Below are 27,728 nucleotides of genomic sequence, written 5' to 3'. Positions count from 1 at the left end.
TCGGAGACATGGCCGGAAAAGCAGTCGGCGACCACCCAGTGGACGGCAAGGCACCAACTTCGCCATCAGGTTTTGACTAACACTAATCAACACCAAACGCAAACTGCGTACAGATTCGACCGAAATGGCGTTCCTTTGGGCAAAGGGCAGAATCCAGCGGCCAGGAAGTGAAGCGAATCCCGGAGACAAAACTGGAGGCTGATGGCTGAAGAAATCCCAGAGCAAGGTGTTGCACTTCCATCGAATATGACTGAGGCTTGGTAGCAAAAGTCGTGGCAAACACGACCCCCCAATCAGTACACTCGACGCTTGAATTCTCCCTGCCAGTCGCAGTTACAGCGTACGAATACTCCCTGATAGGCGAGACTGATTCTCTGCTCTTGTGTGTGCCACGACCTTCATAACCAAGCCTTGGACGCCCTCCGGAAGTCGAGCCTTCTGACTTCGTTGCTCTCTTGAAGCGGATGTGAATCTCGGATTTATTCTCACCATTTATCCTTCCCGTGGTAAGCAGCCAAGCATAAATGTGCAAGTGAATCCTGTCAAACGACGCTAAATATAGCGTCGATACCAAGTTCGTTTTGAGGTAAGCCTTCGACTTGCTCGTGTAAAACATTTGGAAGACTCTGACAGCACGTGGAAACAGATTATTGGGATTTGCAGCATCAAGGATATGGCTAAGGTTGAGTCTGAGCTCCGATTCAGTGTGGTCTGGGTATCGCAGTCAAAACAAACCTGTCTACGAATGCAGAACTTGTGATTCGCGCCAGAACCATGGCGCTTGGACTTTGATCAGGGTGCTCTAAACGTGTCTCTGTTAAGGAAGGCATTGAGGGGAGATCGGACACCAGTAAACTCCGAGCAGAGCGTCTGCGCGACCGCTTCCGTTGCGGGAAGCTCCCACTTCCTTTTGGAGCAGGCATGCTGCCCCTACATCTCACGACGATGACACCTGCCAGCAAGCAACTGTGGCTGCTCCTGGCTGCAGAAGAAATGACTTAAAGACACGTTTCGTCGAGCTTGATTAAAGTCAACCATCACCGCTTCTTACAACCGAACATATCTTACCATCACTTTGCTACCACCATCCTCTTCGCACTCACTACCATGTCACAGCACTCCGTACACTCCGACGACTTCAGAAGTGCAGCTGAATTAGAAAACATCAACACTGCACCGATGAACGACTCTCCATCTTGCTCATGCCCCAGGTGCTCCTTCAGAACTTTCGGTCATCTTAGAAACCATATCCAGGACCTCGAAGAAAAAGTCGACTCCCTCGAAGACAAAGTCGACTCGCTCAGAACGATCGAGGAAGAAAATGAAGCCATCCGCTCGAGATTGGACTACCGAGCACCAACCTCTGTGTCGAAACCTTTTCCCCTCGAGGATGATGTCCAATTGAATCGCGAAGGATACGAGGATTGGTCTGAAAAACTGGTCAGGACGATCGCGGACCATGATGGATGGTTCCACAACGAAGATCGCAAGCTGGACTACCTCATCGAAAGCGCCCATGGCTGGATGCGCCGCTTCCTTCAAGACCGGTACGGCTATCGCCGTCGCCAGAAGAAGGCACGCAGACTTCGACCACTCTCATTCAAAAACGCTCTACGCGATTTGGACGAGATTTTTCTGCCACCAAAAGATCGCGCACTCAGTACAGCCGATCTCCATTTCCGTTTTCTTCGACTCGAACTAGGACAAAGCTTCTCAGAGTTCCTGCCAAGATTTCTGTTTCACTCCAACCGCAGAGGGTGCCACAACCGATCTCTCGAGGTCGTATCGCTGTTCCAACGTCTTCCCGGGGTCTGGCAGGAGAGGTTAGAGATCGAGCCGCATGGCGACAAAAGGATGCCCGCGACGTTGGGGGAACTGGTGGACTGTGTCTTCGAAATCGAGTCGTTGGGGAATGATGGTGAGTGGGTACCGGTAGCCAACACAGACGATGCTGAGGGGCGTGAAGCGACTGGGGGCCAACCGCATACACCGCAGGCGACCGCGGACTGAAGGGGATACCCAAAGCTTGCCTACGGAAGTCTGGGATGGAAGAAAACTGAAGTCGAGGCTGTTTGGCATGCAATGGAAAATTTGTATCTCATTACTTTTCTTCTCATGCATCCGCTAGGAGTCAGACAGTCTTTTTGGAAGCCAATTTTGAGTTATTGATTCGATGGACTGGTTCGTGGAGTGATATTTGAGGAACCCACCTTGGCTACTGTTCAATGTGTTCAGATCCATCACATCGGGCTGCACGTAGTCTTGACTACAAGTCACAGGACGGACTGCATGTTTTGAATCCAACAAATAACACCGAGGGGAAAAGCCATTGGATCTTTGGTGTTGTTTGCCTACATACTATTTTTTTGAAAGCCAAGTCACTTGACGTCATCTCAAATGACTAGCGCAAGCGAGCGGCTTCTGACTTCCGACTTTCTGGCTTTCTGTTCATCACGGTACCAACTTCAACAAACCAGCAATTCCCCCTTTTTGTCATCTGCAATTTTTGAATTCGAGCAAATTACTTCGGTTCTACAGCCTCCAACAGGACTATTGTCGTACTATGCAAGGGTATCTAATGAAGGCTTCTCGTTGAAAGAAAAGGCAAGGGGAAAAGAAAATCTGAAAGATGCACCGCCCCGTGGACCCGAAAACATATAGCGTACAACGCTTATGTGCAACCGAGCTATTCCAGTCCGTCCGCTGCGGTTCGAACGGCCCCAGTTTGGTCGGCTTTGCTCCTACACTTTCGCCGTCAACTTCCAGCCACCCTTCTTGACTCTTGTCATGCACATGCAAATGGCACCTAGCCCCATGACTGCTCCCGCTACGCCGATGAGCCCGTGGAAGCTCCCATTAAGGTTGTCCCGCACAGCTCCAAGGACTGGAAGTCCGACCAATGCACTGTCGCAAAAGGTTAGCAAAGGAACCACACGTATTTCAGTCGGCAGACTTACCCGAGCGCCAAACAAATGCAGCCCAATCCAAACTTGACTCCCAGATCCTCGAGCCGGCCGTCCACCAGCGCAATGACACAAGGCGAGCACAAGCTGACGAAACCGCCAGAGACAAAGCCGTACACGACTGCGAAGACGATGATCCCGGCATTCGAAGGGTGGAAGCTCAACGGCAACCAAAACGCCAGCAATGTGATGGCAGATCCAGCTGTCACCATGCACATGACGTTGAATTGACCGATGTGATCCGCGAGCTTCCCCGGGACTATCCGACCAACCATTGATCCTGCGTTGGCAATGGAGACAGTGTACTGAGCGAGATCTACCGTCATCCCATTTTGCACAGCCATTTCCGGGAGGTAGTTGAATGGAGCCAGGAGGGACCACATGCAGAAGAAGCCGCCGATGACGAATGCTGTCCATGCAAAAGCGTTGTGGCGCAGGCCGCTGAGACCACTGACTTTTGCTGGGCTTTGGTTCTCAGGAGTGTCTTCCGTCTGGAGCTGGTGCATAGTAGCTTCGTTCGACGTCCTCGGTGGTGCGGTTGAGAAACTTTCGGCGTCGGAGCGCTTGCTCTTGATGCTGTCTCCACTGGAGTGCCTGCTCTCGACATCGATGCTGTCGCGCTGTTGCACCTTGACTTGAGATCTCTTGGATGGAAAAGGGCTGGCACAACACAGGACGCCAATGAAGAGACTGACGCCAACAATCAAGGCTGACCATCGTACCGCGGCCGGGAAACCACGGTTTTGGACCAGTTTGGAAACCATGATCGGGAAAAAGACGCCACCAAAACTACTGCCGCTGCTAGCGATACCGACTGCGAGACCCCTCTTGGTTGAGAACCACTGAGAGACACTGACGACTGCTGGTAGCGTCGTACCGGAACAGGCCAGGCCGAAGAGGAATCCCTGACAGAGCATGATCTGATAATACTCCTTGCAGAGGCTGAGCAATCCCAGGGCCAGGATTCCAAGAGCTGCAAAAGGCGCAATCACAGGCCTGGAGCCATACTTGTCGACGAGATGTCCTACGGGAGGACCAAGCGCAAACAAGAGAAAGACTTGGAGAGTCGTTATCCAGGCAAGTTGCTGCGAGGACTTGTTCGGGAGCAAGATTTCTTGGTAGTAGAACTGGAAAATTCCGCAACTGAGATTCATTAGCAAGGTGTCTCTCTTGGTCAGAATCGATACTCACGCATTGATGTATCCAAAAGAGGACATTTGCAAAAGAAAGGACCCAAGAACGACACTCCAGGCACGAAGGCCTCCGTTTGGTGGCTCTAACCCGTTGTTTTGGTCAAGCATGATGAATCAAGATCCTTGGATTGGGAAATGGAAAGGCTTGTTTGCTCAGCTTTCTCAAGAGCGCCGCTGGTATGTATAAAGCAACTTGACATTCAAGATCCCATCGATGCTCCGCGGGCCCCGCGGGCCACTTGCCACATTGAGCTTAGTGGCTGTGAGCGTCCCTCGGCCGGAAAGTCGTGGCACAGTAGAGGTGCACCCTTCGGCATCTATGCAGGTAAATGCTCCCCGTCCAGATTCTTTTTGGATGTCTGAAAGCTCCTGGATACTCTGGATCAGAATTGCTTCAATTCTCTGTCTTCAAATATCCTTTTCCAGCTTCTGAGTGCTTCCTATTCTCTTCCTTTGGTTTCGTGGCGTGTGCCACGACTTTTGGCGTTTCCGGGGGACACCCTGGGGGCCAAAGCGACCACAACATCTGCACTCACTTTCCGCGGACCTGTCCGGTTCTTACGTCTGCAACCAGACACATCGCCATGAAGAGGAACGCGCAAGGCCAACCCGTCATTACCGGGCAACGATGGACCCAGCCTTCGGTGTCCTGTCAGCTCTGCCGGACCAAAAAGCTGCGGTGCGACAGAAGCCAACCATGCAGCAACTGCTCAACGAGAGGCGCGCAATGCGTGTACGCTGGACAAGGACCTGCTCCCTCCAGCTCAAGTACCATGCCTGGCTCTGCCATGCCGCCGGTTGAAGAAATCCTCCAAAGACTTCAAAATCTCGAACGAGCCGTGTTCAAAAAAGGCGATCCGCAGACGAATGCACCTGGTCTCCTGTCCTCACCTGATAATAATGCTTCCGGTCTCCTGTCTTCGTCGATGGCTCTCGTCCGCCACGGGGCCATTTCTGTTACACAGGAAGAAACGCCAAACGCCGAGCCGACGGGGAATGACGACACCTCGAGGTGGCTGGAGGGCATCGCCACAACACCAAATTCTGTCCTGTCCCTCACCACACATGCAGTAAGTTGATTTATTTTCTGGCCGAGGCCTGGTTCAAAACGTCGGGGTACACAACACTCAATTTCTGTCCGTGGTCATCATTTTGTTAAGGTTGAATACTCCCAATCCTTCTGGCTACTTCTGGCCTCTTGGAATATCATGCTCACCATACTTATGACCGCCGGGGACTCGAATGTTCTTTAATCTCCCGGCTGGGGGCTTGGATGCTTCTTGTTTGCGCTCCTCTCTCCAGATCCTTCATTTCTCAAGTGTTTCGTACTGATTCAATGTGATAATTACAGACAGCCGAAAGGAATGACAGTCCTTTGAATCTCTTGTCCAGCCTCGCTGGAAGGAATCAAAAACCAACGTCCGGGCGGCTTTGTGACCAGTTGCCAGCCCGGAAGCACGCACTTGAGCTCTTAGATCACTTTGCATTGGTCGTAGATTGCAAGTACCGACTGCTCCACGTTCCCTCTACCCGGACTATCGTCGAGGAAACTTATCAGGGACTGATTGAGGGGACGGAGCCTCCCCGTACGACGCTCTTACTCCTTTTCAGCATCTTTGCCAGTAGTGCCTACTTTTGGACGAAGAACCTGAGCGACAAGCTCCAAGTGAGCCTCGCGACGGCCAGGAATGCCTTCAATGTCTTCAGCAAGATTGCTGTGTCGTTGGTTGATCAAGATGGGCAAACAGTCAAGCCCTCGATGATGGCCCTTCAGGCCATTAGTATCTTGACCCACTTATTCAACAACTCGGACGGCTTCTCAACAACGTTCCATCTGCTGCGGAGCATGGGTTGCCTGATGGCCCAGAGTTTGCGTATCCACCATCTCGATACTCCTCAAAGCCAGCACGAACGCAAGGTAAACGGCTCAAACATGATCGAAGTTGAGGTCAAAAGACGCATATGGTGGCACATTGTGTCATCTGACTGGCTCCTTTCTTTTCTTGGAGGGCCCCAGGAAGGAACCTATGCAATCAACCCGAAGCAAATGAGGGTTTCCTATCCCGTCAACGCCGACGATGAGCTCATCACGACCAGCGAAGCGCATTGCAACCTCCCGCTCACCGTACCGACGTCGATGTCTTCCTTCATCCAGCGAATCAAGCTTGCTGAGCTATGCCGGGAAGTAGTTGACTCCTTACCATCGACATTGCTCGAGCCGCGAGAGCTCGATTACGACATGGTGCTCAATCTGAACGCAAAATTTCAAGACTACCTCAAAGCACTTCCGTTTTTCTTCCAGTTGGATCCGGCAAATATCGAACGGAGCAGAAATATCTGCCGAGAAAGACCTTACATCGCGTGGCAAAGGACCATGGTCCACTTCAGCGCTCAGACGAGAATTTGCCGACTCCACCGCCCCTTCCTTCTCGAAGGATCATCCAACCCCAAATATGCCTTCAGCCGGATGACTTGCATCAGGGCTGCGCACGCCGTTCTGGAGCTGCGCAGATCCATGGATGACCTGGAGCCCCGCGAGTTGGATGGCACTCGGTTTGTCCATGTCATGCATCACGTCTTCATGGCTGCCGTTATTCTTGCGACCAACGCCTGCTTCGACCCCAACGAGCCCAACGTGGAAGCGCGAAAAGCCGAGGTGATGGCTGCTTGCAAAGTTCTAGAGAGAGACACGCAGGAATCAACAATTGCCAGCCGAGGACTTCAAAAAGGTATAGACACACTGCGAGGTATGCTACAAAAGCACAAAAGCCCACCCGACGCGTATCAAACCGGGCAGAACGCAGAGTCCTTTGGCGGTGGCTCAAACATGCCATATTCTTCCTTTGGAAAGGACTGCGAAGGGCTCGGGGATCCCGGCGATTCAAGGGCTGGCAAAGGCGCGGATGATGTGCCGCACACGTGGAGCGAGGGCCCCCAAGACGGCATTGTCGACCCGGGAGAGCACTGGGACCAGCTCTGGTCAGACTTCTTCGATGTTGCACCAGGGCTGGACACGCCCAACTGGAACTCGCTTCTGAACGACATGGACTTCTCTCTAGGGCCTGGCTGACCTCATGCGTCACTGGGGGCGCAAGGTACACCGCAAACCGACATTTTACGCGCCATCAATTTTGCATGCATACATGCAGATGCCGAAATAGCTCGCATCTATGGAGCATTCAACTGCCCCACCCTGGCAGAAACATTTGCTGTTTGTAATGATCAGAGATGCCAGTTAGAAAATGATGGCTCAACACGACAGCTCATCTCTGCTGGTAACTCTGAGCGGTCGCGCGACGCGTTGAATTAAGTCATCTAGGAGCCAATGGTACCGTTGCATTTCCCGGAGGTAGCTCCAGTCCTGCTGGAAGCCCGGACGTGGTCTCACACGCTTGGGGGCCGCGTTGGCTGGGTGGGGGCGGATCAACCCGTAAACGGGTGCCTGCCTAGACCTCAAAGCCGACCATCCAGGTACCTGGAGCTGTCGTGCTGTTCGAGCCCGGTCGCATGGTTGAGGTATGCAGTGAGATCATCCAATGCCCCGTTGTATGCTCGAACGGGGCGCAAGCCAACCAATACCAAAAGAAAGAAAGAGGGGTCCCCAGCCACTCCCGCTGTCAGCCAACAGCATTTTACCTATTACAGCGGCCACAAACGCCTTGGCTTCACGGCAGTCCGCCTGGGGAAAAAGGCAGAAGTCCGAGCCAGTCAGCACCAACCTCACTTCACGCTTTATGCTCGAGACATTAGCGAGCTTCTGGTTTCGCTAGACTAGATCCATGTCAGCAACTCAGATCATGGAGGGCCGAGGGATTTTCGCTAAGGCACAGGCTGGGTACAGAGAGTCCTGTCAAGCAAACGCCTGACACCGCCCTGGACGCCACGGCGGTACATACAGCAACGACCTAAACATATCGTGGAATCCGAATCCTCCACCCTCGCGTGCCGAATCAGAGGCCACCGCCATCTCCATGGAGTCCGTCAGCAAGATCCGTGGATATGCCTTTTGCTCAAGCTACGCGGTCCGCCCCGCAAGGCAGTGGCTATGCCGCCCCAAAGCTTGGTGTTGAATAAAACAGTCCCAAGCTCTGCAGTCAAGCATCAAATTGGCATTCTGTCGTGTGCATCTTGGCTCTTCTTGACAATCCTTATCCCTTTCAAACCTTGCGCCAAGTCCTGCAGATCAAACGACCTACCATGGCTTCAGAAGCTACTCCGTCAGTCTCCCCGTCGCGCTCGACAAGCCCTGCGAGCCGAACAACCAAGAAGCTTCGCGCAGCTTGCAACCTCTGCCATCAAATGAAAGTCCGCTGCTCTGGAACAAAGCCATGCAGCAGATGTTTCGACTCTGGCGTCGAATGCGTGTACTCGTTTGCGGCGAAACTCGGCAAACCAAAAGGAAGCAGGAATAAAAAGACCCTGGAACGCCTGCGACAAATGAGCGAGGCTGCTTCCGGTGGACAAACAACGCCGCCTTGCCTCCCCTCCCCACGCCATCGAAGTGATTCCAGCGTCTCCAAACCAGTGGAATCAACCCCTGAACCAGACTTCAGCCGGGGGTATTCAGGTATCGACACGACCGAAGGCGACTACTTTAGTCTATATGGCCACTTGACGCCCATGTCCCGAGTTGGCGGTTCAAGTAGCTCAAATTCCGATTCTCTCGAAGACTTTGGATTTGACTTTGACGTACAAAACCAGTGGAATGTGAGTCCTATCTCCCGATCGCAGTTGCTTGTGTTCAATTTGAAGACGAGCGAGGCTGACAGCGCCAACAGTTCTCCAGTCTGCCCACCGAGAATCTAATGATTGATCCGTGTCTTCCGAATCCCGTGAATCTGGACGCGCTTTTCAGTCCACCTCTCTCGGTCTACGGAAACCCTGAACTCGAATGCACAATCCCGGATCAATCGACGGCAGCCTTTGAAGACTCAACCCTTCCAGCAAATTTCACTACTCAGCCGGTACCATCGAAGCAGCACTGCGAATGCCTTCGCATCCAAGCTGAAGGTCTCGTCCGACTCAAAGATACGGAGCGACAGTACGGTAGCATTCGCAGCGATACAATCCTAGCGACAAGCCTAGACGCACTCAATACCTCGATGGCTCTCTTGCGTTGCTCACGTTGCCAGTCGGATCACCAAACACTCATTCTGATGATCATGTCGCTGAGCCTTGTGTTTCGCTGGTTGCTTCGATTTTCAGAACGACAGCAGGACGACTCTCTGCTGTCTCTACGCATCACTCTCGGCGAACACGAAATCTCATCTCAAGAGCCGCTCGACGTCATCAGGAAGTCACTGGTATCACTGGCATTGCAAAAGGCTCGGGAAACGTTTAATATGGTGCGGAATTGCGTGGCGCGGCTGAACGACCTCGAAGATGCGGCGGGCGTCGGTGGGGAACTCGATGCCATGAACTTGCGGCTAGCAGTCATGCAACTGGACACCATATTTGGGAAACTACCTGAGTCGGCATGAACAATGCAGACTTGGGCGACACGAAAATCATTGGGAGCTCCGGAGTACAAGGATTAGACAGATACAACGGCGGGCAGTACAGGGAATGTGCAAACGAAAACTTGGGGGGCCAAGGGAAGAGACGCAGAATCAAATACATGGTATTCTACCACCTTCATCAGTCAACTCCTAGAACCAGCGTGGCTTGAGCGCCCGTATGGTATGACTTGTGCAAGCATGTCTTCCTTCGAGTCCACTTCGGTGACCGTAGTCCTTCCTTCCTCTTTTCGTAAGCGTTGACCAGTCCCTCCCTGTTTCTTCATTGTGTTCCCACGAGTGGTTGCACCAGTCTTGACTAATGAGTTTCTATGTATGGCATATGTGTCTCTTCGACATTGCGACTAGCATTTGACACGAGGCAGAATCTTCTTCGTACGTCATCGTGCAGTGACCACACACGGCGCTTAAACACGATTGAGCTATTCCGCAATTCCAACGCCATCGTACCTGACAACGAGAAATGGAACAAAAGTAGTGCTCGAAATTTTGAAGCACTTGGTATTTGGAAAAATGCTGTCAAGTGAACTGTCTGAACTGCTCCATTTTCTTCCTCTAACCTCTCCGGCGGAAGCTCAGCAGCGGGCCGTCCTTCGCGTTCACCACGTGGTCGTAAAGTTGATACTCGCCGACACGGTGCCGACCCCACTCGGCCCCAGGGCTTCCCTCTCCCAGCCTCTCGCCGTCCGCCAACTTGAAGTCAAACTCGACCAACACTGCCGCGAAAGTGAGCATCAGCTCATTCATGGCCAAACCCTTGCCGATGCATCCTCTCGGTCCAATTGAAAACGGCGTGTGTACGCTGTGGATGTTTTCGACTTCTCGTCTTCCGCCTTCCGCCTCGTTTGCGATCCAACGCTCTGGTCTGAACTCGAAGGGGTCGCCGCTGATGTGGTGCTCGTTGTGCTGGATTGAGTAGGTGGATACGCCGACTTCGCAGCCGCCGGGAATGTATTCGTTGTCGACAGCAATGCCGCCGTCTAGAACGGTGCGCCAGGGGGCAGTGCCGACGGCAGGGGAAAGGCGTGCGGCTTCGTCAATGCAAGCGCGGAGGTAGACGCAGCTGCTCAGCTGTGGCCCCGTGCGGACCGATGCAGCCGAAGCAAAGGTGGAGCGAACCTCTTCGACGACGCGAGAGTAAGCGGCCGGGTTATGTGAGAGGTAGAAGAAGGCACCGGCCATGATTGTCGAGGTCGTGTCGGCACCTGCCCAGGGTATCAGCATGCTTGTCTTGAACCATCCCAGTCAGCATTCGGCGTCACTTACCGGCAACAATCAAAGTGGTGCTCTCGGATGCTACCTCGGGAAGGCCGAATCCAGAACCAGTCTCCGGATCCGTCGCTTTCATCAAGGCGGAAAAGATGTTGTTGTGGCTCCGGGTCCCCAGCTGATCCTTGGCCGCAATATCCTGCAACATCTGCTTGGTAAATCCGAGGAAACGGTTGCGTCCGAGGATCGCCTTTGGGAAGAGCTCCCTGTCGAGGCGCCTCCAAAGCAGCTCAGGAGCGTGTCCAACGGATCCAATTCGAACGTTGGAGTCTGCGATGGCTTCGAGGACATAGCGGTGCTCCGGCTTCTCCATCAGCTTGTACTCCATGCCAAAGATCACTTCGGCCATGATATCGAAAGTGAGGAAATCGCCTTTGAGAGCACTATCAGCTTTCTGTTTGAGTCTAGAATCATTTGGAAAATACTCACACCACCGTGCCATGTTCTGAGGCTTGGACCATCCATCCTGGTCAATCGGGGCAGACAATGAGCTTGGACTCAATCCCAGGGGCAAGACATCCAGAAAATTCTGCACGTGCCTCATGATTGCAGGCTCGTAGGACTTGAGAGCGGCGTCGGAAAAGCCTTGGCTCACAACACGACGCTTGCGAGCGTGCTCCTTGCGGTCACGGGCTGTGACTGTGTTTGGAACAAAGTGGACGGCAACCATATAGCTCTCTCCCTTGATGACATTCTTTCCATGTCCGTAGATGTCTGTTTCGGAAAATCCTGTTAGCTGCCATGTTCCAGGACACGGAGTGCTGCAGGCAGACAAACCTTTGAGGCTACCAGCGGAGTTGAACATGACTTTGTTTGGTGCATAGCGGACCTTGTCACCGTACTTCTGGTGACACCTCCACTGGTCGATAGGGATATCGCCTTTCCAGGAGTGATATGCCGAGTAGAGGTTTGTGATTTTTGCGAGGAATGGTCCAGGGTACTTGGCCAGGGGATGGAAGTAAAGCTTGTATACAATGTCCACAACGACCTTTAAATTTGTAAGTGACATTCTTCTCAAAGAGATGAACAAGACTTACAATTCCAATCGCCACAGTGAAGAGAACAAAGAGAGTCAAATTAGCAACCCTGCCCAGCCTGGAAAAGATGGCAGCAGCAGGGATCGAGGGCCGCTTCGAGTATCTTCCCAAGAGAAAGAAAAGATCATGAGAGAGATGCTTAGAAGACTGAGCGAGAAAGGCGTCTTGGAAGTCCATGTTGGATCGAAGAGGGGGAGTCCCTGAGCTAATCTAGACAAGTGGAAGTGATCTGTTGCAGAGAAGTGTATTGTGTAAGTCGCGATTCTTGGTCCTTTTGAATATCCCCAATTCCGACGAGTTCATTGGGCAGTTCCTGTCTCCTGATGGAAAGGCCTTTGTCGGCACGTATGACTGACTACACTAATTCACCTGAGTATGGGAGAGAATAAGCAGCAAATCCACGGATTGCCGCGGACGCTCCGTGGAAGGCGAGTGATGCGACTCGGAGACACAAATGGCAGAGACGAATCCAACATCATTCGAGGCATCCTGCCTCCAAATTCGCCGTAGACACTTGTGCGGTCAGCAGGATGCTCCCTCTGGGTTTTCGGACCACTGCAAGAGTTCTCCATCGGATGCTGAGTCCACACTACCGCGCAACATAGAAGCTCCAAAGAGGAGTTGGTATTTCGGCAGCAGTACGGGGAGCGAATGAGCACTGAACGTCTAGAAGCTTGGTCAAGCATTGCAACAAGGTTACTCTTCCGCCTTGATGCAAAGTCATGACCTCGAGATGTAATTCGATGCAGAGACGCACGAGAAACTGAACATGCAATGCTTTCGTCATCTGCCTGGCGCATTCCGGTTGGACAAGACTGGTCCAACGACGACAGGCCCGGATCGTGAGGTAAGAAGGATCCTCGTTGAGAATAGACCTTGGAACACGAGTCCAAGATCCACAAGGCTGAGCTCTCACGAATTGACAGTGCCCAAATCTTCAATTTCCAAAATTTGGCTCTCGAAGCCACACAATCGGGAACCACTACTCCAGGGTCTGCGGACCTGCAGCGTTCTGGAAGTAAGCTGAGTCGAGTTCCCAGCCAAGCCACTCACGGCGAATAATCGCGGCTCGATGAGACGGTCGCGTTGGAGAGAAAGCGAACATAGCCCACGCACATGTCGGCGACTACTTTCGGTTAGTATATGCGGCCGGGCCCTTTTGGGAAAGAATCACTTCCACTTTACGAACACCCAGAACAACATAAGATTTCCATGTTGCAAGGCCTCTCGATCTGCGTCAAAAGCCATTACTTTCTTCCATGTTTTCTTGGGCACCTGGGATTGTCGCAGTGATAATCCAACCCCAATCCTCCTCTTCTCTCAGCCCTCCCGAATCGCAACCTCTTCAAGACAATTCATCCATCGTTCTTGATTTGGCAAATCTCTTGAGCTCATCATCTCCTCGACACCTTTAAGCCGCACGAATAGTACCTCGAAAATGGGCTCGATCGTCGACCTCTTTGCACAATGCGCCGCAGAGCATGCCTCGCGTCCCGCCCTAGACGACTGGACAAAAGGACCGTCGTCTCTTCGCCAGTACACGTATCGCGAAATCGACATCGCATCAAGCAACTTCTGCCAAAAGCTGAAAGCCCACGGCCTTCGAAAAGGCGACCGCATCCCCCTGCTGGCAGCAAGATCGCCCGCAATGGTGGTGGCAGTCCTTGCAATACTGAAGCTGGGAGCCTGCTACGTACCCGTCGACCTGAGCTCCTGGGGCCCCGAACGGATCGAGACCACGCTCAGTATCGTCGGTGCCAGGACTGTCGTCTGCACCGAAGAGTTGGACGCGCCGCTGGCTGGATACGAGATCATCCGCTTTGCGAACGAAGACATGGTTTTCGATCAGGTCCACGACGGCTCTGTTGAGGATGCGCCTTCGCCGGATGACTTGGCGTACATCATCTTCACCTCTGGCTCGACAGGAAAGCCAAAGGGTGTCATGGTGGCGCATCGTTCCATGGCCAACTATGCTCGGAGCAATGGTCAAGAATCCTCCTTCAACGTCAAAGTCACTCCACGCAGCCGGGTCTTGATGTTATTCTCCATCGCCTTTGACGGTAAGTCCACCAAGGGTATCACCCTACCCCTGAACCTGTTATTGATCGGTCGTCTTATGCAGGTTGTGCTGGCGTCTTATTCAGCACCCTCTGCAACGGAGGCTGCCTCGTCATCGCTAGCCCAGAAACCTTTGCAAAGGCAGCACAAACGTGCACCGAACTTCCTCTGACGCCAAGTATACTCATGGCCCTGGATCCAACGTCCGGATACTATTCGGTCGAGTCTGTCCTCCTGGGCGGAGAGAAGCCCTCAGAAGCCCTCGTCAATGCTTGGGCGAACCCTAAACGAAAGGTGTGGAACGCGTACGGCCCCACAGAAGCAACCTGCGTCACGTTGATGGCAGAGCTGCAGCCAGGAAGTCCGATAGTGCTAGGCTATCCCGTGAACAACACGTCTGTCATTTTGCTGGACGAGTCCGGAAACGAAGCAGACGAGGGCGAAATCTGCATCGGTGGCCTTGGGCTCGCCGTCGGCTACTTCAATGACCCCGAACGGACCGCGAAGGCTTTTGTGATGCACAAAGGCGAAAGATTATACAAGAGCGGCGATTTTGGCAAGATGACATCGGCTGGCATCACCTTCGCCGGCCGCAAGGACAGCTTGGTCAAGAACCGCGGGTTCCTGGTCAACCTGGAGACCGAAATTGAACCAGCCCTTCTGAGCGTAAGTTCAGTCACCGCCGCAGCCGCCTTGATGGAGAACGGTCGTCTACACGCTTTTGTCACGCCGTCCAGCGCTGCTGATGGGTTGAGGGAACGACTGCTCCAGGAATACTCAAGCTTCCTTGTGCCGGACAACATCGTAGCGTTGGACCAACTGCCCATGACCAGCAACGGCAAAATAGACTTGAAGGCGCTCCGAAGTCTTGTGGTCGACGATGCAGAAGATGCCGTCATGAGCGGAGAAGACCTGGAGCCCAAACAGGCCGTGATGGAGGCGTTTAGAACCGCACTCGGCGTCCGCCTTTCAGATCTTTCAAATAATCAGTCATTCCGAGAATTAGGCGGGCATTCCCTCGCAGCTGTCCGCATCACGACAACACTGAGGAAGCATTCGTACTCAATCACGGTTCCTCAGATATTTTCTCTGGACACTGTCGAAGCGATTAGCGACGCTTTGGTCAAAGTCACTGCGGAGGCGGCGGACCATCCCTCGGACAGTATTGAAGAGGAGCAAGCATTGTGGCAGCCAGTGGAGCACCATTTTGGCAAGAGACCTGCCTCTGTCATCAAAGTTGCACCAATGACCGACATGCAGCTTAGGATGGTGCACGGCACGATCGAGTCCCCATCCGTCAACTACATCCGGGTCAGCGCGACATTTGATCTCCAAAACGGACGCAACATTGCATCCAAGCTCAAAGAGGCCTGGTATGCAGCCGTTGGTAGCCACGAGATTTGTCGAACGACATTCCTGCTCTCAGAAGGTGCGGGAGTGCAACTCATCCACGACGAAGCGTCGATGGCCTGGACAGAAGACTTCATCCAGGACGCCGACTTTGACGAAGCCTGCCGCAGGCTCGACAACTGGGAAGGCAGCGATCCCGTCGCTCTGGAGCTGCCTCACGTCTCTTCCCTGTCATCCGTCCAGCTGTTGACAGTTCCCGGTCAACGGACTCGTCTGACGTGGACGGTGCACCACAGTCTGACGGACGGCTGGTCCATCGCCAGCTTCGTCAACGACTTTGCGCTCGCCGCCGCTACAGGAAACACTGCGATCCTCCCACGGCGGCCGAGCTTCGCCGCAGTCTCCAGGTCCATCAGGTCGCTGCAGGCGTCGCAGGAAGCTGAGGCTCGCAACTACTGGGCAAGCAAGATTGGCCAGCTGGACGTCGTGCCTCGCCTGACACTCCCTCAGAGCTCGACTCCCACGTCAAACAAGCAGTCGGAGAGATCCATCCGCCTGCGCATGGCGCCGACCGACTTGGAACAAGTCTCGCAGGTCGCCAAAGTCACGCCGGCGGCCATTTTCTACGCCGCTTGGGCCGTCGTGCTCTCCAAGTACTGCGCATCCAAGGACGTCATCATGGGAGCAGTCCTCGCAGGAAGAAACGTCCCTGTCGAGGGCATCGCCGAAGTCTGCGGTCCACTCCTCAGCACGCTCCCTCTGCGTGTGCGTCTCGGCCATGCAGACTCGAGCTTTGAGCTTCTGCACGACGTCTTCGCGTCGCTGTGTGAGATGAGCGACTACCAGACGTCCTCCAACGCTCTCATCCAGTCGGCCACCGGAACCAAGGCGACAGACCTGTTCGAGACGCTGCTCGCCCTGCAGTACGACTTCCCCGAGGCGGCCTGGCCGTCGACCGACGTGCCCGCGCCGTACGACGTCAAAGCCACCGAGACCTCTGAGCTGCCCCTGAGCGTCCTGATCGAGTCGGCCAACGGCGCTCTGGAAGCGCGCTTCATCTACCGCCACGACCGCTTCGACGCGGCCACCGTCGAGCGCATGGCGCAGCACTTTGAAAACGTCCTGTTCGCCATGGTCGAAGGCGCCTGGAACCGCGCGATTGGCGAGATTGCACACTCCATGATGAGCCGCGTCGAGCAGAGGTCGTTGGTCGACGGCTTCGAAGGTCTGCGAGAGCCGTATGTCGGCCCCCGCACTCTGAAAGCAGCGTTCAGCGAGGCCGCCGAACGGTTTGCCTCGCTGCCTGCGCTCGAGTTCGACAGCGTCGCCGTGACGTACCGAGAACTCGACCGCCGTAGCGACGTCGTGGCATCAAGGCTTGTGAGCACAGGATCCAGGTCAAAGTTCATCGCAGTCCTCGCCGACGGCTCGATCGGGTGGATCGTGGCCATCCTGGCTGTTCTCAAGACGGGCGCGGCGTACCTGCCCCTTGACCACAAGATCGCGCACGAGCGGCAGCGGCTGATGCTGGAATTGGCCGAGACCGATCTCGTCCTGTATCCTTCGGAAGCATCCGTGACCCAGAGACTTGAAGGGGTGACGGCTCTGGCGGTCGACACGATACTCGACGAAGCCGTTGGCGCTGATCTAGACCAGGTCCCGCAGGACGACGTCCCGGCCGACGACGACGTCGTCTGTCTCATCTTCACATCTGGCAGCACTGGCATCCCCAAAGGTATGAATGCTCCCTCGTTCACTCGTTCTCCGCGTAAGCACGCCCTAACATGGCACAGGCGTCCAACTCCAGAACTCGGGTATTCTTTCGTGCCTGGCAAACCCCATTGCGAGGGCGCACACTGTCCCCGGACAGCGCAACGCGCAGGTCGTCGCGTACGGCTTCGACATTTGCGTTATGGAGATCTTCTCAACGCTGCTGTACGGCGGCGTCTTCGTGCTCAAGGACGAGAACGACCCTCTCGGCCACTTGCACATCGCCGACGCTGCCTTCATCACGCCGTCGATGCTTGGGACGCTAGACCACAACGCATACGGCCATCTCCGAGTTGTAAGTAGGAGCGTTCTCCAGTTCTCGCGTGACGGAAAGCTGATTAGAGGCCTCAGATCACGCTTGTCGGCGAAGGGGCGCCGCAAACGATTGTGGAAAAATGGGGCAGAGACCGCCATCTGATCAACGCCTATGGACCGGCAGAGGCGACGCTGTCGGTCAACTACTCGTACTGCAGAGCGGGCGAGCCGATCAACGCAGGGCGCCCGCTGCCACGCATGGCCAGCTACGTGCTGGACGAAGACAACCAGCCAGTGCCGGTCGGCTGCACGGGAGAAATCCTGCTCTCCGGGGTCCAAGTTACTCCCGGTTATTTGAAGCTTCCGGCGAAGACGCAACAGGTGTTTTTGCCGGACCAATTCCACCCGGACTTGGCCATGACCATGTACCGGACGGGCGACATTGGTCGGTGGACAGAGGACATGCAGCTCCAGGTGATTGGGCGGACGGACAACCAGGTCAAAGTGCGCGGCTCCAGGGTGGACATTCTGGACGTGGAAGCCATGATACGCAAGGCGTATCCCGCGATCGAGTCTGTGGCCGTTGTGTTGTCATCCAACAGCCTGATTGCCTTCGTCACGCCCATCGATGTCGACGTACGCGCGCTCAGGGCCGCTGTTCAGGCAAGTCTGCCGTACTACTGCCAGCCGAACCGCTTCGTGCTCAAGGACCAGCTGCCCCTGAACCAGAACCACAAGGTGAACCGCAAGGCGCTCGAGGCGTTGGAGGTTGATGTGGGATCGGCGGACTCGACGCCGCTGGAGACGGACACGGAGATGCTTGTCGCAAAGGTATGGCAGGAGACTCTGGCGACGAGCGGCAGCGAACACCGCGGCCTTGAGATTGGCGCCCTTTCGAGCTTCTTCGACGTTGGGGGACACTCGCTCCTCCAGATCAAAGTTGCGCAGCAGCTCTCGCAGGCGCTGGGCCGCAGCATCTCGCTCAAGACTGTCATCCGCCATCTCGTCCTGCGTGACTTGGCCGCTGCCCTCGACGACCATGCTTTGAACGCTCACGAGACATCCGATGCGTCTGTGGTTCCGTTCCTCAAGGCGCCGCTGGTGGAGACAAAACCGGTCATGCCGCTCTCGTCCCTTGAGGCCGAGTTTTTCGAGACCTACATGACGGCACCGGACAGTGGCGCATTCAACATGCCGTTCGTCTTTCGCGTCCACGGCATCTTTGACCAGGCACGCTTCGCACAAGCTTTTGCGGATGTCATGTCGAAGCATCCAGTTCTGCGTTCTCGCTACTTCATCGTGGATGGCAGGCCGGCGCGCGTACTGTCTGACGCAATCGAGGAACCGCAAGTCCTCACTTGTACCTCAAGCGAAGACGTCGACGCTCTGATCCAAGCCGAGATCAACACACCGTTCGACCTCGCTGTCGACCAGCCAATCCGCGCCAAGTTGTTCATCGAGAACGACACCTCAACCGTCGTCAGCATCACCATGTCCCACATCGTTGGCGACGCGACCTCGCTCGCGGTGCTGCTGGATCAACTCACCAAATCCTATGCTTCTCCTTCTCTTTCGTCTTCCGCTCAAGGAGCACCAGTAGACCGCTTCGCAACTTGGACAAAGTGGCTTTCCACTCACCTGCCTGCACCTGCAAATACCATCTCTTTCTGGAGGCAGCACCTTGCCACTGCGACACCCAACTTGCTCACCTCTTTCACGCAAAGGCAGCCCTCGCATCGCGGGTCCTACCTCCACGTTCCCATCCCGCCGCGTCTGCACTTGGCTCTCAAGCGCCGCGCCACCCGCTCGCGCGTCCCGCCGCACAGCATCGCGCTGGCTGCGGTCGGGCTGACGCTGGCAACGATGACGAAGCTGCCTGCAGGCGAGGATATCGTGCTTGGCGCACCGTACGCGAATCGTGCCGAGGAGGGTACGGGCGACATTGTCGGGTTGCTGCTGGATCGAGTCGCAATCAAGATCCCCTTTTCTTCCGTTGCAGGTGGTAGAATTGAGAATGAGAAGGGGGAGAGCGACAAATCGAGCGTTGCAGCGCTCCTCGCTGCCATTTCGGCATCGAGCCAGGCGTCGCTGGCACACTATGTGCCGCTGGCTGACGTTGCGCGCGCCGTCTCTGCCTCTCCCTCTACCTCTGTCTCCACGCACACCTTCCCCCCGCTCTTCGACAGCATGGTGACATACCACACGGCGCACGAAACGAGCACACGCGTCCCGCACTTCGCGCTGCCCTCCTCGCAATCCGAAGACTCTGGCATCCAGGCTGATCTGGCCGCAGACGGCGCAACGCAGACGCAGACGGTCCTCCTGCACGCCCACGCGCGCGGCGCGAAGTACCCGCTCATGTTTGAGTTCACCGAGTCGCCGTGTGGCGGGCAGCTGGCGTTGGACCTGGAGTACGACGAGGCCATGTTCGACGGCTGTGTCGTAGATGAAATAGCGAAGCTTGTCGTGGCGACGTTGGAGTTGGTTGTTGCTGAAGAGACGACGCCGTTGGAGGAGGCAAGGGCGAAGCTGAGTGAGCTATGGGAAGCCACGGGCGGACGAGGGAAGGTTGGCGATGGTGAGATAATGATGGATATGGACGTTGAGGATGGGCTGCCGGTCGTTGTGGCGGTCGAGGCTTGATTGATTGACGGGTAGAGAGATGATGGCCGAATGTTCTGTCTGTTTGACGTTGTAGCTTTTCCTTCCTTCTTGTGTTCAAGCGTTCGTGGTTCTTCTCATGTTGACGATGTAGGCTTGTTTTGTGATTCTGAATCGATAATGATCAAACAAAACTTTGTCCCCGTTGGCTCTCTAAGCAGTCTTGGCAAGTCTCCATAACAAAGCGCAACAAGTTTTGGTCGAAGAAAGCCGAGATGACTGGCTGGCGGTCGTTAGCACCGTTTAGAAAGAGGGTTGATTGAAGAACGGGGAGGAAGGGAAAGGGCGATTTTGAAATAAATTCCCGAATATGTGAGAGAGATTGTTGTTGAATGCAGAAGATTCGAAATATGCAAGTAGAGTCTGAAGGGTCTATAGGTAGTAGAAGAGTATGTAAGAGGATAGGTAGGGAGAATGCAGATGGGGTTTTTCCAATATCTACCGCCATAAGTGGCAGACAACTACCAAAGACACCAGCTCCGCCAATCATGCCTTGCCGACCTTGAAGGAGAGAACCTGTACATATAAATGTCAACTTCATCGCGAAGAGGGCGAGAAATAACGGTGAACTCACATCGTTCTTGCCCACAGCAACCAAATCATCTTCGCCTACACGCACGCCACCAACCGTCTCGGCAAACGCCAGCGGTGCATCGCCCATGACCTTTCTATACACATCACCAACGGTACTGCCCTTCTTGACGAGGACGCAATCGCGAAAGACGGCCTGGGTAGCAGCACCGGAGCCGCCGGCGCCAAAGCCGTGGATGGTGCGGACGGGGAAGACGGGTACCAGTCCTAGCAGCTCAGCGGCACGGGTCAGCACCTGGACGACACCCGTGCTGCCGAAGCGGTACAGCACCATGTCCTTGAGATTCTCGATGCGTTGCTTAAGCTTCTCGTCCATCTCCAAAAGGCCCCCGCCGTCGGGCTCGCCCGCTTCCAGCAGGTCCTCGCGCGTGTCGACAAACTCGCTGCCTTCGGTGTATCTGATGAAGCCTTGCTTGGCAAGGCGCCGCAGGAAAACCTCACTGACGGCGGAGCAGAGGACAATGGTTTGTGGGTCGTGGATCTTGGTGATTTTGGCAATGTTCTAGGATAGTCAATTATTCGTTCGCGGAGGTCGTGAGGCAGCGAGGACCAACCTTGTCAGCATCTGGATGGTCTATTTTGTTCAGGGCAATGACGGTAGGGAACTTTTCGTCGATGAAGGCGTTGACGACCTTTTCTATCGTCTCGTTGGACCAGTGCTCCAAAGGTTCCTTCAACTGTAGACGGTCGAGGCAGCGGGCGACAACGGTAGAAGTACTGCCGTAACCAGAGAATTGCGTTTGGAGCGTCTCAACAGCGTTGGCCTCTGTGGCGAGGTCAGCATCTACACTCTGAAAGCGGCGAGAAGTTGGTTGGAACTCACTTACGGCGACGTGCCGTCGTCTGATTGAACCCCTGGAGAGACTGTGAGTTCTTGAACCATCAACAAGAGTGCGAAGCATACCATTTCTCCATCAAGTTTCCCTGCACCCAGCGCACAATCTCAGAGCGCAGCCATGCAATGTCTTGTGAAGGATCATAACCTCGTGTTGCCTTGCCTGAGCCGCCCAGTCAGCAAACGACGTGCTCCCAAAAAAACGGTTTCTCTTCATTTTCTACCGCCAGCTCCTCATCCCGCCAACTCGGGGACCGCGCCTCACTCACCCTCGGCGTCTGTCGCGCCACTAACATCGACCACGTGCACCAGCGCATCCGCATGTCTCAGGTCGTCCAAAAAGCGGTTTCCCAGCCCCTTGCCCTCGTGTGCGCCTGGAACGAGACCTGCCACGTCCAGCAGCTCAATCGGCACTGATCGCCGACCGTCCGTGCAGCCGCCGTAGTTGGGTTTGCATTTGTCCTGCAGGTCGAAGCGCGCGCATGCGCACTCGATTTGAAGGTATCCGATTGCGCGCTGCGGGTCGATGGTGGTGAACCTGGTCAACAGACTCAGCGTCACATTTCGCGAGTTGGTCGCGGGTTGGAGCGGTGGCCGCGGGTGGTGGTTCGATGGTACGATGACGTGGTGGGGCGGCTTACGGGAAGTTTCCTGAAGAGCGCAGTTAGTAGGGCTTGAGGGACTGTATATTATAACGGCGTGACACGTACCAACTTTCGAGGTCGCGTCTGTCAAGCTGGCGCGCATCGATTCAGCAAGGTGTGGTAGTCGAGGGAATTAGCTTGGCGCACCTGTTGAGCGTGGTCGACTTTCCCGACGACGGCTTGCCAACAAGGCCAATCAATGGATCGCGAGGCATTGCGGTGACCAGGTGTCGAGGTAGGCTTTGTGTTGAGGGCCGGCGCAAGAAGAGGTAGCTTGTCTCGCGGCGTGGACTGACGGTACCAGACTGAAGCGAAAGAAATGCGGATGCCGTCACCGCGACTTTCTTTTCGCTTATCGATAGGAACGTAACGGCGGTGTCCAATTGCAGGCCGCAGCTCTATTCCGCAGTGATCAGCCGGAGCCCCTCGAAATCGGTCTGGGCGCCGAGACATGTTGACGCTGGGGCACACTTGTATTTCATCGTCGTTTGGCGTTGCGAACCAGGCACATTGAACCTCGTCTTTCTTCTTGGTAAGTGTATTTCATAAAGCTCGTCTTATTGCTCGCCCATCCGCTTCACTTTTCCCCACGAGCATAGTCAAGGGTTACTACGCCGAATCGTATCAGACCCTAACTCTAGTACCATCCATAAGAAGCAAAAAAAGCATTATCAACCTTCCATGCAAAGCCCATGCCGGACAAAATACCGGCCGCCGAATGAACAATTATCGTATAAGAACAGGAAGGGGAGGAAGAAGAAATCTGGAAAGTGGGCTCTGCTTCTTAGTGCAAGGCGGCGCCCAAAAAGGTCGAGACGAGGACGACCAGACTGAAGATGAAAGGAGTAGTCTCCAAGCTGGGGATGGGGACAGCAGCAGCGGCGCCGGTCTTCTTGCCACCAGTCGCACCAGCGCCCTTGCCAGAAGCTGTCGCGGTAACCTTGCCGGAGCCAGCGGTAGCGGTGCCCTTCGACTCGGTGCCAGCGTTCTGAGAGCCGGGGCCATCGAGACCCTTGGGCGTACCAGCACCCTCGGACATGTACTTCTTGGCCGGTTCCGGAATGGCGGGCAGAGCGTCCGTGTCAACATCCCAGGTGTTGGACTTCTTGGGGCACTGCGAAGGAGGGCCGTTGGGCTTATAGCCGCCGTCTCCCTCGGGTGGCGGGGTCCTGGCCAGAGCATCCTTCAAGGCCTGGTAGTCGGGCTTGGGGTTGACCTGGTCGCCCTCAATTTCGACAAGACCGTACTTGTTGCCCTCTTCGGACCACTCGTACACAAGACCGCCGGAGTAGACCGAGATCATATCGGTGCCGTACAGCGACCTCACCTCTTCGAAAGTACGCGTACCCTTGTTGCAACCGTACTCGGAGAGGAAAAGGGGAATAGAGTATTCGCCGTATTGCTTGACCTTGGCATCCCAACCAGACTGGGTAAACGAAGAGGGGTTGCACCAAGAATAGTCGTTGAAGGCGAAGAAGTCGGATCGCTCGTCGTCGGTGCCACAGTTCATGTAGGTCGCAGTCTCGTAGCGGTTGGACTCGACGTCGGCAGCGGAGTAACCGCAGGGAATCGGACGGTAGCCCATGGAACCAATGTACTGCTTCATGTCACGGGTGACAGCCTTGACGTAGGGAGCAGACCCAGTGCTCTGCTCGTCGTTGATGACCTCATTGCCGGAGAAGAAGAGCAAGGTGTTGGTGTAATTGGCAAATGCGTCAATGGTCGCAAAAACGTTCTGGAGGTAAACATCGTTGTAAGACGCCTTGGGCTCGGCGCGGTTGATGGAGTATTTGGGGGTGTTGACGTCGAGGGCCAGGTAAATTCCAGCGTCGGCCAGCTCGTTCATGCACTCATCGTGAGTCTTGGAGTTGTCGACAGTGTAGATGCGAACCACGTTGACGCCCAATTCCTTGAAATACTTGACATCACGCTTGCAATTGTCTGGGTTGGCGAGCGGGTCGTCGAGGTTGGAAGAACCACCGGGCTGGTAATCGATTCCACGGACGTAGAAGCGCACATCGCCAGCAAAGAAAGCATTGCCCTTGACGGTGACGGCGGGGAGCTTGTTGTTTCCAGTCTGGGTGGCAAGGGCCGGAGCAGCCGCTAAGGCGGCACCGAGGAGAGTGGTGCCAAACTTCATTGTGGGTGAAGATGGAAGAAGGGGAGATACGAGGTTGACGAGTCGTCGAGATGGAGAGCCAGCGAGCGAAGGAGTCGAAGGAGATGGTTGATTGTAAAGAGAAGGGAGCTCAAAAGAGTGAGAGACTTCCCAGAGAAGAAGCAACGGAATTAGTTGACGGTCAAGCTGTGTGGAGGAAGGAGGAGGTTGGCAGACGGGACTGAGTGTAGACGGGCGAGAGGAAAGGCGGGTGGGAGGGGCTGGCCACGGGCTTTGTAGGGCAGGAAAAGGAGAGCAGACAGGGCACACACATGCAGGCAGAGGCAGAGGCAGAGGCAGGGATGGCAGAAAGGCAAGGTGCCAGGTGCCAGTCCAGTAGGCTGAAGGTTTGGTTTGCAGTCGCAGTTGCACTCTGTCGATCGAAGGAGGGGCCCCCGGCGCACAAGTCACCACCACCACCACTCATGAAACCAAACGATGTCATTTGCTCAATCTCAGACGCCCGTTGGCCTGCTCGCCAGGGCTCCCCAGCGACCCAATACGGCCTCTGACGGCCTGACAATTGTCCCTCTGCCACCTCTGAAAACCATGGCGACTATAACTACCTACGGCTCGTCTGCAGCGACACCATTGAACGACGTGCATGGTTGCTAGCACTCCAAGCACTCCAAGCACGCCAAGCTTCAACACGAACTCCAGCTGGACTGTACAGCAGCTTAGCTTGACCGGGGCCGAGTGGAGAGACCCCGTGTGCTATTTTTGTTCCACACCTACATGTACCTTACCCACTCCTTCTCGCATCCACACCCAGCCACGCCGTCTCTTCCCAGTCGCCGTGCTGTCCAAGTCTCCAGACGACGCTCCAGCAGCGGGCCGATCCAAATCCACCCGTTGCTCTAGGAAGCCCCTCCGCTGTCATGATTGACAAAAGGTCCAGCCGCCGTGCATGTTGTTGCCTTACACCGCCATGCCCACAAGGACACTGCTGTTTATTCATCGTCATTTCAAACCCCAAGCCAATCACCAGCTGCAGCTCGTAAAGCCTGCCATGGATCCGAATTTCCCATGCGAGCCTTTTTGCCTTGTCTCGTCGGTCTGGCTGCTCGGGGCGTTTGCGAAATCTTGGAAAAGTCAAATTTGAAACCGCCAGTGCCAGGTTGCTGTCCAACCGCTACACCACCACAGCATGGCCGTCGTTTGCAACCGGCCACCGTCAATGGCAACGACGCGGCTGCGGGCGCAAGAGCACCAGTAACGGCGTGCATTGGTTCTGTTAGGCGCTGCAATCCTCTGCTAAGTATCCGAGTAGACCGCTGCATGTCGTCAATGACATTTGCCTCGGCTGCCTTGAGGCTGAGACGGAGCGACGGAGAAAGTCTCTTTGGGTTCGTGTTTCTGTACGGAACGTGTGGTCGGACTGGGTGGAGCTTGGACGGCGGTTAGGCCTACGCCACAAGAAACGCTCCCGAAGTGGCGTCGGCCACGAAACCAATGCGGGAAACGAGGTGCTGACCCTCTGCTGCTGTGCCGTCTGGGCAAGCCAACCCAAGCGCTTTGCAAGTCTTCGCAAGTCTTCCCTCAAGAAGGAGCAGAGCGCCAGCAATAACCACCAGATCAAGGTTAACGTTAGGGGTGAAACAAAATGTGGACTGACCGGGGGATCCACATTTGCTGCTCCTGCGCTCGAGACAGGAAACAGAACAGAAAAGTCCAGTCAACCAACCACCAACCACTCCGCCCTGACAGTTCACCTTTGATCAAACATTTCCCCAAGACCCCAGTGTGCGCCACGGTACCCGGCAGAGCCTCAACTCTTCAACCCGCAACAAAAGTAATAAATGCCTGGCCCCATCTTCTTCTTCTCCATCCGCCTCCGCATCGCGGCTCATGCTGTGCTCCCGCCAACCATCAAGCGGTGGTCTGCGTCGGTCGGGGGATCCGCGCGCATCGTCTGTTTTTGGTCGGCCCCCTTTCTCCCTGCCATCCCCAACAGCATGCCCCCGCTATGACGATCAACGCCCGCGCCCGTCCCGACCCATCGACGGGCGTTCGAGAAGCGTCAAGCGCGGAACGGGCGCCCCCCTCGCTTCTTGACAGGCGGGAACACCTGCACTGCCTCCCTCCTGGCGTGCCTGAGAGCTGGCGGGCTGCTGGCTTGCCAGGCACGACATCCAAAAACAATGCACCCAGCCGTGGCTTGTCTTCGGCCTCTCAATCACGACGAGGAGGTCGCAACTTGCTTCTCCGTCTACCAATGGCCACGCCCTGCCACTCGGGATCCAACCTCCCCAGAACCTCCCCATCCTCCTTGCCATCGTTGTTGCTTCCAACACACGGCGCTGGTGCATGACAGACTGACGTGATTGGCCTCGCGACCCACAAATTATCTCGCCGCACGCGCCGCAAAAACAACCTTAAAACAACCTTCTTGGCTTTTGTGACACCCGGGCCAGGCGCCCCCGCCCCACTCTCTCCAGCTGTCTGTCTCTCCACTCAGCCCGGCGAATGATGGCGAGAGATGGTCACCGTTTGTACGTATGAAATACCTGAACATTGAAGGATTAGCGCAACGTTGATCCACAGTTGCTCTTCCTGCTGCAATGGCACGGAATTACAGTCTGGCACGCAGGAGCTGGCGGTGCCATGTGTGTGCTCTCACAGCGCGCGACAAAAACAGTGACGTCATGCCTCAACCATCCCATCAAACCTCACCACCCGGCATGAAAGCAAAAGCAGGAACAATTTCAATTCCAAGAAAACCGCACTCTCAACATACCCGTCCGCAAGCACGTCATCGACCATCCCATCCCATCCCAATGCACCGGACCCGTGAAATGAGCCTGACCGCAGTAGGTGACCTCACAACACTGCCGATACAGCAGCAGCAATGAAACAACAATTACCTAGACGAAGAGAGAGAAACAAAAATCTAACCGGCAGCCCGCGGAGACGATGCGTGAGTAATCACTGCTCCCGCGATCCAGGGCAAACCGTTCATCGTGTGTCTGCGATCCGCTCGAATGGGTGGGCGGGTGGTGTAGATACCGACGTTCCGGCCCGGGGTGTGGATGGGGTACCTAGGCTAAGGTGGGTTTGTCGGCGGGAAAGTAAAGTGGGTAAATTGGTGCAGTCAGGGGAGACGAGTGGGTGGAGCTGATAGCCATGCCGGGCACACACACAAGCACGATTGCTCTTACCTGTCTTTGAGGTGAGATGAGATGACCGCATGGCTGGTGGCTGCGTAGGGCTCGGGGTAGAGCGCGGTGGCGTGTGCTGCTTTGCTTCTGCGGTTATGGGAATTGGCCGACTGCAGTGGATATCTACGTGCTGGTAAAAGTTACTGGTAGTCGGTCAAGATTAGAGCAGGCGCTGTAGGCGCGTAGGCAAGGCAGACTACACTGTGTATCGGTACGTGAGATGGGCGGGGACATGAGATGGGCACACCAACAGGGGCCAATGTGAAGGGG

At 55.3% G+C, this 27,728-nt stretch overlaps 8 protein-coding genes across 8 annotated transcripts; 4 read left to right on the top strand and 4 right to left on the bottom strand.

The window, feature by feature from the left end:
- The first annotated feature begins 1,040 nt into the window (after positions 1 to 1,040).
- On the top strand, positions 1,041 to 2,039 carry J3D65DRAFT_642107 (uncharacterized protein). The gene has a single exon (XM_066801956.1). The coding sequence runs from the start codon at positions 1,108 to 1,110 to the stop codon at positions 2,008 to 2,010; it is 903 nt and encodes a 300-aa protein (XP_066649926.1). The 5' UTR covers positions 1,041 to 1,107; the 3' UTR covers positions 2,011 to 2,039.
- Positions 2,040 to 2,509: 470 nt separating this feature from the next.
- On the bottom strand, positions 2,510 to 4,271 carry J3D65DRAFT_642101 (MFS transporter). Its single transcript, XM_066801955.1, has 3 exons — positions 4,155 to 4,271; positions 2,958 to 4,106; positions 2,510 to 2,904 (listed from the first exon to the last, which is right to left on the bottom strand). Exons 1-3 carry the CDS (start codon positions 4,262 to 4,264, stop codon positions 2,742 to 2,744), a joined length of 1,422 nt encoding a protein of 473 aa, XP_066649925.1. The 5' UTR covers positions 4,265 to 4,271; the 3' UTR covers positions 2,510 to 2,741.
- Positions 4,272 to 4,301: 30 nt separating this feature from the next.
- On the top strand, positions 4,302 to 7,354 carry J3D65DRAFT_167547 (putative Zn(II)2Cys6 transcription factor). The gene is made up of 2 exons (XM_066794217.1): positions 4,302 to 5,226; positions 5,508 to 7,354. Exons 1-2 carry the CDS (start codon positions 4,486 to 4,488, stop codon positions 7,224 to 7,226), a joined length of 2,460 nt encoding a protein of 819 aa, XP_066649924.1. The 5' UTR covers positions 4,302 to 4,485; the 3' UTR covers positions 7,227 to 7,354.
- A 788-nt stretch (positions 7,355 to 8,142) lies between these two features.
- J3D65DRAFT_167562 (uncharacterized protein) lies at positions 8,143 to 9,836 on the top strand. Its single transcript, XM_066794218.1, has 2 exons — positions 8,143 to 8,863; positions 8,935 to 9,836. Exons 1-2 carry the CDS (start codon positions 8,354 to 8,356, stop codon positions 9,634 to 9,636), a joined length of 1,212 nt encoding a protein of 403 aa, XP_066649923.1. The 5' UTR covers positions 8,143 to 8,353; the 3' UTR covers positions 9,637 to 9,836.
- A 1-nt stretch (position 9,837) lies between these two features.
- J3D65DRAFT_688912 (cytochrome P450) lies at positions 9,838 to 12,155 on the bottom strand (the record flags this gene model as incomplete). Its single annotated transcript, XM_066803876.1, has 3 exons — positions 9,838 to 10,877; positions 10,939 to 11,929; positions 11,979 to 12,155. The coding sequence occupies 3 exons, from the start codon at positions 12,153 to 12,155 to the stop codon at positions 10,228 to 10,230; spliced, it is 1,818 nt and encodes a 605-aa protein (XP_066649922.1). The 3' UTR covers positions 9,838 to 10,227.
- A 1,032-nt stretch (positions 12,156 to 13,187) lies between these two features.
- On the top strand, positions 13,188 to 20,136 carry J3D65DRAFT_642084 (uncharacterized protein). The gene is made up of 4 exons (XM_066801954.1): positions 13,188 to 14,038; positions 14,101 to 17,121; positions 17,180 to 17,451; positions 17,508 to 20,136. Exons 1-4 carry the CDS (start codon positions 13,417 to 13,419, stop codon positions 20,052 to 20,054), a joined length of 6,462 nt encoding a protein of 2,153 aa, XP_066649921.1. The 5' UTR covers positions 13,188 to 13,416; the 3' UTR covers positions 20,055 to 20,136.
- Positions 20,137 to 20,306: 170 nt separating this feature from the next.
- J3D65DRAFT_167384 (P-loop containing nucleoside triphosphate hydrolase protein) lies at positions 20,307 to 22,608 on the bottom strand. The gene is made up of 9 exons (XM_066794216.1): positions 22,290 to 22,608; positions 22,209 to 22,234; positions 22,140 to 22,149; positions 21,768 to 22,036; positions 21,568 to 21,661; positions 21,487 to 21,518; positions 21,218 to 21,429; positions 20,647 to 21,165; positions 20,307 to 20,588 (listed from the first exon to the last, which is right to left on the bottom strand). Exons 1-9 carry the CDS (start codon positions 22,355 to 22,357, stop codon positions 20,559 to 20,561), a joined length of 1,260 nt encoding a protein of 419 aa, XP_066649920.1. The 5' UTR covers positions 22,358 to 22,608; the 3' UTR covers positions 20,307 to 20,558.
- Positions 22,609 to 22,643: 35 nt separating this feature from the next.
- Positions 22,644 to 24,571, bottom strand: J3D65DRAFT_642072 (1,3-beta-glucanosyltransferase gel1). Its single transcript, XM_066801953.1, has one exon. It carries the CDS (start codon positions 24,280 to 24,282, stop codon positions 22,927 to 22,929), a length of 1,356 nt encoding a protein of 451 aa, XP_066649919.1. The 5' UTR covers positions 24,283 to 24,571; the 3' UTR covers positions 22,644 to 22,926.
- Between the last annotated feature and the right edge of the window lie 3,157 nt (positions 24,572 to 27,728).

The sequence above is a fragment of the Phyllosticta citribraziliensis genome (assembly GCF_038025025.1).
Source record: "Phyllosticta citribraziliensis strain CPC 17464 chromosome Unknown J3D65scaffold_16, whole genome shotgun sequence".
In the NCBI taxonomy this organism is placed as follows: Eukaryota; Fungi; Ascomycota; class Dothideomycetes; order Botryosphaeriales; family Phyllostictaceae; genus Phyllosticta; species Phyllosticta citribraziliensis.
Note: the sequence above shows the minus strand (reverse complement) of the source record. Positions and strands in the feature narration are given on the sequence as shown.

Coding starts and splice junctions, on each gene's coding strand:
- J3D65DRAFT_642107 (XM_066801956.1), top strand. CDS start 1,108: ATGTCACAGCACTCCGTACACTCCGACGACTTCAGAAGTGCAGCTGAA.
- J3D65DRAFT_642101 (XM_066801955.1), bottom strand. CDS start 4,264: ATGCTTGACCAAAACAACGGGTTAGAGCCACCAAACGGAGGCCTTCGT. Junction 4,107..4,154: donor TCTTTTGGATACATCAATGC/GTGAGTATCGAT, acceptor AATGAATCTCAG/TTGCGGAATTTTCCAGTTCT. Junction 2,905..2,957: donor TGCATTTGTTTGGCGCTCGG/GTAAGTCTGCCG, acceptor CTTTTGCGACAG/TGCATTGGTCGGACTTCCAG.
- J3D65DRAFT_167547 (XM_066794217.1), top strand. CDS start 4,486: ATGCTCCCCGTCCAGATTCTTTTTGGATGTCTGAAAGCTCCTGGATAC. Junction 5,227..5,507: donor TGTCCCTCACCACACATGCA/GTAAGTTGATTT, acceptor TGATAATTACAG/ACAGCCGAAAGGAATGACAG.
- J3D65DRAFT_167562 (XM_066794218.1), top strand. CDS start 8,354: ATGGCTTCAGAAGCTACTCCGTCAGTCTCCCCGTCGCGCTCGACAAGC. Junction 8,864..8,934: donor ACGTACAAAACCAGTGGAAT/GTGAGTCCTATC, acceptor CAGCGCCAACAG/TTCTCCAGTCTGCCCACCGA.
- J3D65DRAFT_642084 (XM_066801954.1), top strand. CDS start 13,417: ATGGGCTCGATCGTCGACCTCTTTGCACAATGCGCCGCAGAGCATGCC. Junction 14,039..14,100: donor ATTCTCCATCGCCTTTGACG/GTAAGTCCACCA, acceptor CGTCTTATGCAG/GTTGTGCTGGCGTCTTATTC. Junction 17,122..17,179: donor CAGCACTGGCATCCCCAAAG/GTATGAATGCTC, acceptor AACATGGCACAG/GCGTCCAACTCCAGAACTCG.
- J3D65DRAFT_167384 (XM_066794216.1), bottom strand. CDS start 22,357: ATGCCTCGCGATCCATTGATTGGCCTTGTTGGCAAGCCGTCGTCGGGA. Junction 21,519..21,567: donor GGAAACTTGATGGAGAAATG/GTATGCTTCGCA, acceptor CAGTCTCTCCAG/GGGTTCAATCAGACGACGGC. Junction 21,430..21,486: donor ACGACGGCACGTCGCCGTAA/GTGAGTTCCAAC, acceptor ACCTCGCCACAG/AGGCCAACGCTGTTGAGACG.
- J3D65DRAFT_642072 (XM_066801953.1), bottom strand. CDS start 24,282: ATGAAGTTTGGCACCACTCTCCTCGGTGCCGCCTTAGCGGCTGCTCCG.